The sequence below is a fragment of the Lithobates pipiens genome, unplaced genomic scaffold (assembly GCF_037356315.1).
Source record: "Lithobates pipiens isolate NorthernLeopardFrog02 unplaced genomic scaffold, aLitPip1_a1.2 Scaffold_8, whole genome shotgun sequence".
In the NCBI taxonomy this organism is placed as follows: Eukaryota; Metazoa; Chordata; class Amphibia; order Anura; family Ranidae; genus Lithobates; species Lithobates pipiens.
The window spans coordinates 676,957,709-676,970,688 of record NW_027507903.1 but is presented as its reverse complement, the minus strand read 5'-3'; the positions used below and the strand labels follow the sequence as shown (position 1 = coordinate 676,970,688).

General features: G+C 44.8%; 1 protein-coding gene across 1 annotated transcript in view; it reads left to right on the top strand.

Annotated features, from left to right (window-relative positions):
* LOC143962527 (C-type lectin domain family 10 member A-like) overlaps positions 1–12,980 on the top strand; it is a 63,687-nt gene that overhangs the window by 38,809 nt on the left and 11,898 nt on the right. Inside the window, exons 7-8 of the mRNA XM_077471800.1 lie at positions 1,183–1,221; positions 1,527–1,601. Coding sequence (XP_077327926.1) covers positions 1,183–1,221; positions 1,527–1,601 — 114 coding nt within the window. The remainder of the gene's footprint in view (positions 1–1,182; positions 1,222–1,526; positions 1,602–12,980) is intronic.

Below are 12,980 nucleotides of genomic sequence, written 5' to 3'. Positions count from 1 at the left end.
CCATCTAAGCCCCCCACAGCAGGTGTCCCCCATCAGAGCCCCCCAACAGCAGGTGTCCCCATAGATCAGTACCTGCCCATAAGATCCTTGTAGCTTGGGCGCGTTTGGAGCAGAAGCACCGTGCACGTTGCAGGGGGGCGGGGCATCTGTGGCATCTTTGGTTACTAGGAGGGTGGCACTCGAACAGCATTTCTGGGAGGGCACTGGATGATTGGCAGCAGCTCCGGCCAACCCAGAAGAGAAGAGCCGACACACGCAGAGGAGGCGGGACAGACAGGAGACTGCTCCACACGCACCGGACATAAAGATTAGTGGAGTCTAGTACTGGAATGTGTTACAGTAATAGGCTCCACAGAGGTACTCAGACAGCACGGATTCTGGGGACAGTGAGAGCGGTATGTGTTCTTGTCAGTTGCCGGCTGGATGGGGAACCTGCAGCACCCGCTACATGTGCTCCACCTCCGTCTCTGGACACAGATGAGGAAGAGGGAGGGGCGCAGCACTCTGGAGCTTCAGCGCTCCCACCTCTGCAGCGTCTGGGTGCGGAGCACCCCACGAACCCTGCCTAGGATCAGCCCTGCTCAGGGTTCCTCTCCTGTCCTCAGCATTGGGTGAATCTTGAATGCTGCAGAGAGCAGACCTTATAATGACAAGGTGTTGCACTCAGCAGCATGCTCCTGTTAATCAATGGATGGCATACACACAAGGGGTAGGTCTTTGACACCCTGAGTTCACAGGAAGTGGGTTAAGCGACACTGGACATCATTCAATCTGGAAAACTGTCAAACTATAATTACTACAAGGGACATATCCAGAGATGCTTTTTATTTTATTTTATTTTTGGTATTAAACTAGAATTGGGCTTGAAAGCAGACCTTTTATCAAATAGGATTTCTACTGCCTGGTCCACCATGTTCCATGGTGATCATAAATGGTAACAGTCCTGAAACATTGTATTACGTGTAGAAACCGCTTCTCCAGAATCCCAGTATGGCCACCATACTAAATGCCTAGGATCAAAGTTCAGACTGGTGGATTTTTCTGTTTAGCAGAAACCATGTGAACCCTAAAGAGATGGACACGTTAGTGGGAGTGTCTTAAACAAATATATGTAGAGTAAGAGAGGTGTATAATGATAAACCTGATTATACTAATTGATGTTGGTTTTCCTCCCTTTCTCAGATTCCGACGTGAAGTATAATTTAACAGATGAAGTCACTGGTAATTATGTACTGCTCAATGTAATGTATATTAGAATGGATAGATAGATACAATTTATTATTATTATTATTATTATTATTATTATTATTATTATTATACAGGATTTATATAGCCACCAGCAATAGAAAAATCACAAGCCTTGATATAATCAGTAAGGATGAATAGAAATGAAGACTGTAGGAATGAGAAGGACCACTAACCCCGAGCTGCGGGCCAGATAAAATCTTGCAGTGGTCTGTAGTTTGGAGACCTCTGGTATAAAAGGAGGCCAGCTCTCTCCTGACGCTCTCTTCTGTGTATTTCAGCTTCCTTTTCCAGCGACATTCAGAAGATTTGGGGATTTTTGGAGAAAGTGACAGAAGAGCTCCAGAAAATGAAAAGTAAGTTTATCTTAAATTATTTCGTCCAAAAATTCTCCAAGGATCCACAATGCATCTACTGATGGCCGCATCTTTGTAAGTCCAGATAAAGATAAAAACCTCAATAATTTATATTATAGTTATAATTGTACGTTTTACATCACAAAAAGGATCAGAAAAAAATTTCAAAAACATTTCACCTCAAAATGATATGTGGAACCCTGTATCAGGGGGGTTGTGTGGGGTGATCCTCACCTTGCAACAATTCCATCCCAATGCTGTAACTCCAGTGTAAAGAGAAGCTGAGCCTCCTCTAAGTGGGAGTTCTGCCGCGTACACACGACCGGACTTTTGACAGACTTGGTCTGGCGGACAATCCGACGGACTTTACAGCTGAGGTCCACCGGACTTTCAAACAAAACGGACTTGGCCACACACGATCACTCCAAAAGTCTGACAGATTCGAATGTGATGACGTAGAATAAGGAAGTTCATAGCCAGTAGCCAATAGCGTCGGTTTTGGTCCATTGCACTAGCACACAGACGAATGGATTGTCCACTAAAAGCCGAGTCCGGCAGACAAATTTGAAGCCAGTCTTATTTCTAGGTCCACCGGATTTTTGGGAAGTTTCTTTTCCACAAACATTTTTTATTTACTTGAAATGTGCCTTTGAACTTACTAGAAAAAAATGACTAGCCAATTCACTAGCACAGCCCCCTAACTTCTTGCATGGTACAGGCAGAGGTAGAGGAACGAGGTTGACGTATTTCATACAATTTACGTGCTTTGCCAAAACCAAAATCACGTGAAACGCGCCAACCTCGTTCCTCTACCCATCCAGTGGTATTATGATGCTTTAATAAACTGATTGAACCAATGCATTTGTGTGGGTGTGCAGCCTATCCTATTCTTTTGCTCTACATGGTGAGCAGTCATGTTGTAACAGGAAGGGGCCATCCCCAAACTGTTCCCACAAAGTTGAGAACATGAAATTGTCCAAACTGTTTTGGTATGCTGATGCCTTAGGAGTTCCCTTCACTGGAACTAAAAAAGGTTCAAAAAGGTTCACCATCAGTGATCTAGGAAATTTCCAAAGTAATATTTTATGCCATACTTATATTTTTTAAAACCGTTGTATGACGTTGTACCAATAAAAGTATTACATCATTTTTGTTTACAAACGTTTTCATTTAGACTTAATGCCGCGTTCATGCGATCGGAATTCCGGCCAGAAAAATACAGATGAGAGCTTTTTATCGGAAAATGCGACCGTGTGTATGCTCCATCGGAATTTAGCTGACCGAATTTCCGCCAGCCAAAAATTGATAGCATGTTCTCAATTTTCCCAACGGAAAAACTTTCTATCGGTAATTCCGATCGTGTGTATGCAATTCCGACACGCCAAAAATCACGCATGCTCAGATTCAACTACGAGACAGAAGCTATTGGCTACTGACCATTGAACTTCCTTTTTCTTGTCACGTCGTACGTGTTGTACGTCACCGCGTTATAAATGATCGGAATTTGATGTGACCGTGTGTAGGCAAGACAGCTTGAGCCAAATTCCGTCGGAATTCCGTCGAGAAAACCATCAGAGCTTTTTCCGAGGAGAATTCCGATCGTGTGTACGCAGCATAACATGAAAATTCCAGAGTGTACAAGCATCAAAAGAACATTCTGTATAGTTGTACATAGAGATAGGTCAACTGGCATGTACATCTCTTGTATTATCTGTGAACCAGATAATTTAACAAGCGGTCAACCCAGTAATTAGGGAGAATAAAAATAAAAAATGAGCGTGGCTTGGCCGCTGACCGGAATGGCCGCATAAGCGCTGAGCTCTGCACATCCACGCAGCATCGCTAAGCATCCAGCGCCATCCGACATTACATTTTGTCCCACGGAGCTCCAGGGATCTCCCCGCATCACCGGGGACATGACCCAAGGTAGATCCGCCGCCCACGGAGCAAGGAAACTCACGGACTTTTATGCGAAGCCGTCAGCCGAGCAGGCCCAAGATGGCGCCGACCGGGATGAAGGCCTCACAGCGCGGCAGACGCCTGCGGCCTCGGCGGGTTCAGCAGCAGTGGAAGATACCCTCTCTGACATGGAGGAAGCCGGAGATCCACAGCACTCACCTGCCATATCGCCGGCTGATAGAGGTAAGAGGGCAGCCATCTCACCAGCACACTCTCCCTCTAAGCCTCCCCTAGTGAAGAGACAACATGGCGCTGGCACCTGTAGTCCCACAGGATCACTTGGTGACTCCAACTCATCGCTGGCTGCATACAACACCTCAGATAGTCCTGCTTCTGAGCATACACTGAAAGCCATGCTACTCTCATTGCAGGCAGACATGCAGAAAGAGCTCAGAACCTCTATTAACCATCTGCTGGACAGAGTGGATGATATGGAAGACCGCATTGAGCATATTGAGCTCCATCTCTCTGCTGCTACCAGCTCCCATAATACTGTAGTAGATATCCAAGATGAACACACCTCAGCTATCCGCCAACTGCGTCTTAAAATCGCAGACCTCGAGGACCGCTCGAGGCAAAATAATATCAAATTCAGGGGAGTCCCAGAGACTGTGTCAGCCCCAGATATCGTCCCCTACCTGCACCAACTGTTTCACAAGCTCATCCCGGCCCTCACACCACAAGATCTTCTCATTGACAGAGCGCATAGGATCCATAAACCACAGCATCTGCCTGACTCAATGCCCAGAGATATCCTGGCCAGGATACACTTCTTTAACACTAAGGAACAGATCATGAGGGCAGCTAGAACCATGCGGAACCTCCCTGATCCTTTTGCTAAGATTCAACTATATAATGATATCTCAGCCGCCACCTCACAGGCTCGCAAGGCCTTCTCCCAAATTACTGCGCTACTGATAGAACACAAAATCGCATACAAATGGGGATTTCCCACCAAGCTTCTGGTAAACTACCAGCAACAACAAGTCGCATTTCTGACCCCCAAAGATGGTTTCAAGCAACTGCACAATTGGGGCATAGCCCCTCATGCACCCCCGGCTCCGCCCCTGAACACTAGATCTGCAAGGATCCCTCCTAAATGGGCTACAAAACCTAAATCCTGAACCTCCGGAGAACTGGGGGGCCGCCCTACCGGGCAACCCCCCTCTTAACAGGTGCCTGACTTTCTAGAATGAAGTGGATGTCCACTTCTTTTCTTTTTGAAACCCTCCACGCCGAACTGCCACTGTGTGCCACGCACACGGCATTAACCACCCCCGTACCCCTACTTTGATACCACATCTAACTTTTAGCTATTACAGTATTATTTTCTCGGAAGCCATCTGAATATTTGGCTTCGCCTCTATATCTTCCGGTCACAGATTTAGAGACTTCCATATTGATCGATTGCTCTATATATTGCATTCTCATTATTGTTCTCCTTTTTTTTTCTTTTTTTTTTTTGTTGTTGCTGTTCTCATATTTACCTGTATTACTATCTCAGTACCTGATTGTACATACCTAACTGCAACGGCTGTTGGGTACACTCTTTCTATACAGAGTTTTGGTTACTAATTTGTTTTCTGTTTTGTTTTTCGGTTGTGGGTACGTCAACCTCAGTACCATATTGACAACTCAACTTAGCAGCACATGTCTCTTACGATCACATCCCTTAATGTTAAGGGCTTAAATAGCCCTTTCAAGCGCTCCCTTTTATGGAGGGAAGCAGCGACTTCCCGATCCGATATTCTATGCGTGCAGGAGACACATCTTTCCTCCCGCAACCCTCCGAACTGTACCAACAAACGATTCCCACATATCTTTCACTCCCGCACTGATAAGAAAGTTAGGGGAGTACTGATCGCAGTACGTTCTACAGTGGCGCTCACGGGTGTCAATGTAGAACAAGACCCAGACGGAAGGTATCTAATTTTGACCGCCTGTTTTAATAACAAACCCCTGGTGATTGTGAATGTCTATGCCCCTAACACTCACCTGAAGCCCTTCCTTAAGTCCATTCTTGCCAAAATTCAACACTGTCCGAAAGACCAAATCATTTTATGCGGAGATTTCAACGCGGTACCAGACCACGCACTCGACTCTTCATCTTCCCAAAGGAGGAGATCTTCTACCCTCTCCTCCTTTCTACATCTAGAAGAATTCTATGATCCATGGAGGTGTCAACATGGTACTGAGAGAGACTATACGTTTTATTCTAATGCCCAGAGATCTTATTCCAGGATTGACCTGTTCTTGACGTCCAAGGTGCTATTACAGGCTGTTGCGTCCACTAGTATAGGAGTAATATCTTGGTCGGATCATGCCCCCATCTCTATGGTGCTCAACCTCTCTCCTCCTACCACTCCATTTACGATTTGGCGCCTGAATCCCAACCTGCTTTGTACTAAGGATGTCAGGGAACAGGTCAAGACTGCTATAGATGATTATTTCACTCTAAATCAACACTCTGTTACCAACCCTACTATATGCTGGAACGCTCATAAGGCGGTCCTACGAGGAGTTCTATTGAGGCTAGGGGCTCAGGAGAGGAAAAAGCGTTTGGCGACTCTTAATGATTATTTAGATAGAATCAAGGCCTTAGAGAAAAGCAACATGACTTCGCCCTCTGCCTCCACTCACGCAGATCTCAGTAAACTGAGATCAGAACTGAGCACTTATCTCCAGAACAAACATGAATTCTATCTCTGTAAACTCAAGATGACTTGGTATTCCCAGGGTAACAAATCTGGGAAAGTTTTAGCCCAACAATACAAAAACAGGATAGTCCAATCCACGATCTCTCATCTAATAGATCCTGAAGGCAATAGACTGACTAACCCCAAGGACATAGCTAACTGTTTCGGCGCATTCTACCGCCGACTGTACAACTTGAAAGACTCCCTGACTGAGACTCAGCCCACTGAAGCGACTATCAATACGTTCCTTTCTAGTGTTGATCTCCCTTCCCTGTCCCCTTCTCAAGCTGCTGATCTGGCCTTACCTTTCTCCCCCCCTGAAATTGAAAACGCAATTAAAAGTCTCCCCCTTCACAAGGCCCCAGGACCAGACGGTTTTGGAAATGAATATTACAAGACATTCATAGAGGCATTGACCCCTCATTTATGCAGCTCCTTTAACCACATGCTGACCACAGGGGAGATCCCTACAGAATCCCTGGAAGCGACCATTACTACCATACACAAACCTGGGAAGGACCCACACGACCCAGCGAATTACCGCCCTATTTCATTACTTAACACTGACTTGAAAATGTATGCCAAGCTTCTGGCCACCCGACTTTCGCAACATATGACTGCCCTCATACACCCGGACCAGGTGGGCTTCATTCCCCACCGGCAGGCCTCTGATGGGACTCACAGGTTTGTAGATCTTATCCATTGGGCAGAGCACAGTCGAACGCCTTCTCTGCTGATATCACTAGATGCAGAGAAGGCGTTCGACAGGGTTCATTGGGGTTACCTCGAGGCAGTCCTGAAGAAATTTGGCATAAAGGGCGAGTTTTTAAGAGCAATCCTAGGTCTATATACCTCCCCTACTGCGAGAATCCGCACTTCAGGCATTCTCTCAGATCCCCTTAGGATCACTAATGGTACTCGTCAGGGCTGCCCACTGTCACCTTTGATCTTTGCACTAGTCATGGAGCCTTTGGCGCAATCCATCCGCACACATCCCCATATATCTGGTATCAATGTGAGAGACACCTGTCACAAGATAGGTCTTTATGCGGATGATGTTATCATAGCTGTCTCGGACCCTGTTAAATCCCTGCCTATCCTGACTGACGTTCTACATAATTTTAGTAAAGCATCCCTATACAAATTGAACCACTCGAAATCTGCCATGCTTGGCATGGAGATTTCTCCAGCGCTCAAAGCAGAAATCACTAAAATATCACCCTTCTCCTGGGCCCCCGGCTCCTCTTTACAATATTTGGGTATTCAACTAGTCTCTCCCTCCTCGGTGTTACTAAGAACTAACCTTGCCTCCTTACTTCTGAAACTGAACAACCTAACTTCTAACATGTCCGCCTTGAAAGCTTCATGGGTTGGTAGGATAGCATTAGCCAAAATGTTTCTTCTACCGCATATACTTTATTTCTTTCGAACTCTTCCGCTTCCAATTCTCTCAGCAGACCTAACCAAACTTCAGCGTACAATGGACTCGTTCATATGGGCAGGTCGTAAACCTCGCCTAAAATCCACTGTCCTGTGCACTCCCTCTTCCTTAGGAGGGATGGGATCTCCAGATATTAGAAAATACTATAAGGCAGTCATTCTGGACCAAGGGAGACAACTGTGGTCACAAGATCCCAACACAAGGTGGCACCAAATCGAAGCTGCAACTCTCCCGGCCGATCCACAACTGACCCTAGCGGCAATTTGGCTGTCTTTCCCTATCGAACGTTCCATCCTTCCAACTGTACGTGCCTGTTTGGTGCAATGGAGTGCAATATGCAAAGATCATCGTGGCCTACACAGAGACGCACTTAAAAATCTACCCTTACTAGCACTACAACTTCTTTCTCCAGACCTTCCAATTAAGCATTGGCATGCTGCAGGAATCAAAACAATTGGAGCCCTGTTGCTGGGTACAGATCTAAAAAGCTTTCAACAACTGATCTCGGAATTTAGTCTTTCGCATAAGGACTTTTACATCTACTTAAGGCTTAGGCATATAATCTCCCAAAGCTTGACATCTACAGACCCTATCTCCAGGGACCTTCTCCGCCTTTATAATCGTCCTCTCGCTATCTCGAAAGGGCATATCCTTCATCTACAAACTCCTCTCCAATCCTGCTACATCCTCAAAATCTTCAAACATTCTTTACTGGGAATCCCTGTTACACTGCTCCTTCCCTTTGGAGGACTGGCATCGTGCACTACGAACTCCAACAGTCGTCTCCAAAAATATAACGCACTGGGAAACGGTCATGAAACTGTTCCATAGGTGGTACTACACACCGCAAAAGCTGGCGATCATTTTTCCCACCCACTCTCCAAAGTGCTGGAGGAATTGCAACTCCACTGGAGACTTATTACACATCTGGTGGAGCTGCCCGGTTATTGGGTCCTTCTGGCTACAAGTTTCCTCTCTGGTTCAAACACTGACCAAATCTCACTACCAGCTGACTTCACGTATGGCTCTATTTGGTCTGGATACCCAATATTGGCCTCCTACCAGTCTACCTATGGTGCACCATGTACTAATCTCTGCGCGCCTGCTTATAGCACGTGCGTGGAAAAACCCTCTCCCACCAACACTACCTGAACTTCTCAACACACTCAATACTCATTGTCGCATGGAATTTCTCCTCTCTAGAGTAAACATGACAGAATCTAGATTCAACAAACAGTGGTCTCCCTGGTTAACACACCCGAGCTGCGTTAAGCTTGGGTAACACATAATCTAACACCCTCAGACCAGGTAGAGCCGGCAGTGAAAGTCACTGGTTTAATGTACTAATCTTGATATATTATATGTAAGTTAGCTGTGATTCTCCTGCAGTTCTGTTATCTGACTCAGTCATTTCAACCGACTTCTTTTCCTACCCTGTTTGTTCTTTTTTTTTCTCCTTTACTATTACTTTGGGACTACGTGCTATTCACTTTTTATTCTACTGTGGTTGGGCATGGCGTCCCCTCTCGGCTCTGCCCATGGGAGTGTTGGGAGGGGACGGGATGCCCCCGGACCTACTGGATCTAGCTATAAAGAATGCATAGTATGCAGCAGTCGTATGCCAGGTCCACATGTTGTTTATACTAGTAATTTAAGTTGTTTTATGTACTCGGGCATTACTTGCTTATTTGCTCATCAACTCTCTACAAATTTTGTACAATGGTTGATATCTCTGCTTATCTTTGCTTGTCAATGCGTTACATTACAATAAAATTGTTTAAAAATTGAAAAAAAAAAAAAAAAAATGAACCACAGAAGGAACAAAAAGGGATAGCTGTAAAAGTAAATGAAAGGAAAATAAAGATAATAAGAGATCTAAAATTCTTTAAGTGTAAGCACAATACAGTACGAGCACAGGCTATGCCATTACATAGTACCTTACTTAATTGTAACTTCGTAAGACTGTCTAGTTTAGCCACCTCTTTACTTTTCCTACACATTGTACCCAGCAATCCGGACCATCCGGGTCATCATTGTAAGGATCTAGGGGTTCTCAAGTCCTGAGCTAAGCAGGTGGGCAGTCCATATGTTCCATTTATGGTCAAATGTATGCATGGAGTCTATGAGAGTGTGGTAGATTCTTTCTATTAGTCTAATGGACTCCATACGAAGGAGCACCTGTGACCACGGTACTGAGGGGCCCTTCCAGTTCAGTGCGATTGCCCATTGAATGGCACTGAAGAGAGTATGAATAGGTCCAAGTCTTCTCTGATGTTAATTGATGAAGGGGGGACGCCCCCAACATCTAACACAGTACCCACCACAACTACACTTAGGTATTTGGGCATCCAGGTGATGCCCAAGATCAGTGACTATGGAAAATTAAATATATGCCCAATACTGCAAAAGTGAAATTCACTCTGCCTGACGGTAGCAGGCAGGGTGAACTTGATAAAAATGATCCTCATGCCCCAATTTCTCTATGTGCTCCACAACGCCCCGACGGTAGTGACTCTAAATGTGTTCAGAATTGTTAACTCCTTGTTCCATACACTAATCTGGAAAAATCGCAAACGAAGAATCAAGCTTTAAACACCTCCAGCGCCCAAAGGACGAGGGAGGGCTCACCCTCCCAAATCCTTGGCGGTACTATATTGCTGCACAGCTACAGCAATTGATAGGCACATTTCACACGAGTTCGGACAAAGAGGGAGATGCCCGTGACTCTTCCGAACTAGTGATGTTACACACTGTAAAAAAGGACTCAGTACCGACGGCTCTGGAGGCACTTGCATTTGGGAAACCTAATAAACTTTACCAACCTATAACCTTATCCAACAAATTTGGAACAAAACTAGATATCTACAGGGCATGACAGGATACACAGAATACAGTCCCATCTGGACTAATGACACATACCCAGAACTGGCCAAACTACAACATGGTACACTATGGAAAAGGTATGGGGTGGTCTACCTTAGCCAGATACTTCACAATGGGAAATTGCTCCCATTTTAAACCCTGCAGGGTCTTTTCGGTTTACCACAATCCATGAGATTTTACTATGTACAATTAAAGCATGCTATAATGGCCCAAGGCAGTTTGGAGGAGTGGGTTTCATGCCCAATGCCCCTGTTCAATCTGATTGCAAGAGCCACTAACACTAAAGGGTTTATATTATCATGCGATAGCATGTTACTACAACATTTTTTGAATAAACACACTCTTCGGATGCTAGCCAAGTGGGAGGGAGAGGTGGGCATGCTTGACGAGGATCAATGGGAAGAGGCCCTGCAGGCGTTACTCACATGCTCCCTAAATGCATCGCATAGATTGACTCAACTGTATCTATTGTTAAGAGTGTACTATACCCCCCCCCCCCCCACAGACTGTTTGACATGGGCATGCTACCTACCCCACTGTGTACTAGATGTAAGAGAGACCATGGCGACTTGATCCACCTTCTGTGGAGGTGCCCGAAACTCCACCCCTACTGGTCGGGGGTGGTCGACACTATAAACAAGGTATTTCAAGTCTCGCTACCCGCAGACCCAAAACACCGCTTACTCAACGTGATGGGGGAATTGGAATGGGAAGAATGCACACGGGTGGCTGTCATTAGATCTCTATTTATAGCACGTAAGCTAATAATGACCCACTGGATTTCGGAGGATCCCCCTACTCTTAAAGAGTGGATCAGCACAATGGGAGAGATGATCATGACTCAGGTAGGGCCACCTCTGGCTGAAGTAAGACATGGGGTAAGATTAAGTAGTCAAGGATTGTTAAATTCGAGATGCAGACCGTGTATACCGACTGTCTATGATGGCTGTAAAGGTGTAGAAGTGTATATGTAACCTCGGTGTATGTTTACCTTGTGCTTTTTCAATAAACTTTTTTTCTGGATAAAAAAAAGAAGAGAGTATGGGAGTTCTGCATATAGAATGCACATTTGGTTAGGGTGATAAAATAAATAAATAAATGCGGCGCTGCCTAAAAAAATTTATATACTAAAGTGCAATAACTAAAATGAATTATAGACTAAAAGTGCAAAGGTGAATCTGTCTCACTAAAGTGATAAAATGTGCAACAATGGAACAATGAGTATAATTCATCTAATATGCAATATAATAAATAATCATATACGTGCATAAATAATCAAAATTCATAAGTGAAATTCATTCCAAAATATAAAATTGAAAATAGAGACTCCCATTATCTCGTATAGGTTTCCCTCTCCCGTAAGGGAGACCTATACATGAGAGATGACTGGATACCATGTGATGATCTGGCCAAGGGCAAACATGTATGTTTTCTGAAGTAGAGTTTGCAAGCAGGGAGGTTGTACAGAATATGTAATCTAGACGGGAGTAGCTATCATGGGGGTAGGAGTAGAAGGTGTATTCTCGGGAGCCAACATTGTGGGCCCTCCAAACGTCAGTCAGTTGCTGGGACTTAAGGGAGTGTTGGAGGGATTTAGGAAAGGCATTAGAATCGAGACCCCTAAGGGACCTGTCCAACACGGAGTGAGCCACTAAGTTAAAATCCCCCCCGACAAGCATATGGGGTGAATGAAATCTTTCAAGAACCTGGAAGAAGCTTTTAAAGAAGGAAGCCTGAGATGCATTGGGCGTAAATTGAGACAAACGTTATTAATTTGTCCTGTATTGAGCCTTTCACTATAACAAACCGACTATGTGGGTCCATATAAGTCTGCTGAGCCTGGAACAACATAGAATTTTTTTTTTTATTAAAATAGCCGCTCCTCTGGATCTGGACTCAAAGGTAGTGAAGTAACATTGTATGATTTATCAAAATATGAAGGGTGGTTAAAGGCCTGCTTTCTTTTTTGAGGGGAATTAAATCCCTTAACGTTATGGGTAATAATCTTAAGACCCATAGTGAGGTAGGAGTAGAAAGCTGTGGGTTAGGGGAGAGTCCAGGCCGAGAGGGGCACCCATGTACCAGACAACCATTTCAGGAGGGTATACATTGAGCGTAACATGAGTGTATGGGATTAGTCCCAAATTAGCAAACACATTTGGTATATTATCTGTACGAGTATTGTTTCTAACGAGATACATCAAGGTTGAGAGCTCAAAAGAAGCAACGAAAAAGGTAAAAAAATAAAAAAAACATCAACAACTGCGTAACTGAGCCAAAAAGTGGCATTGCATATTCCTGGGGGGTCAGGGGGGAAAACCTCCCACTGACCCAAAGAACAAAATTATTGCGGACTTTGTTGTCCAAAACTCCAAACTCGTGAGTCCAGAGGCTCAGTAC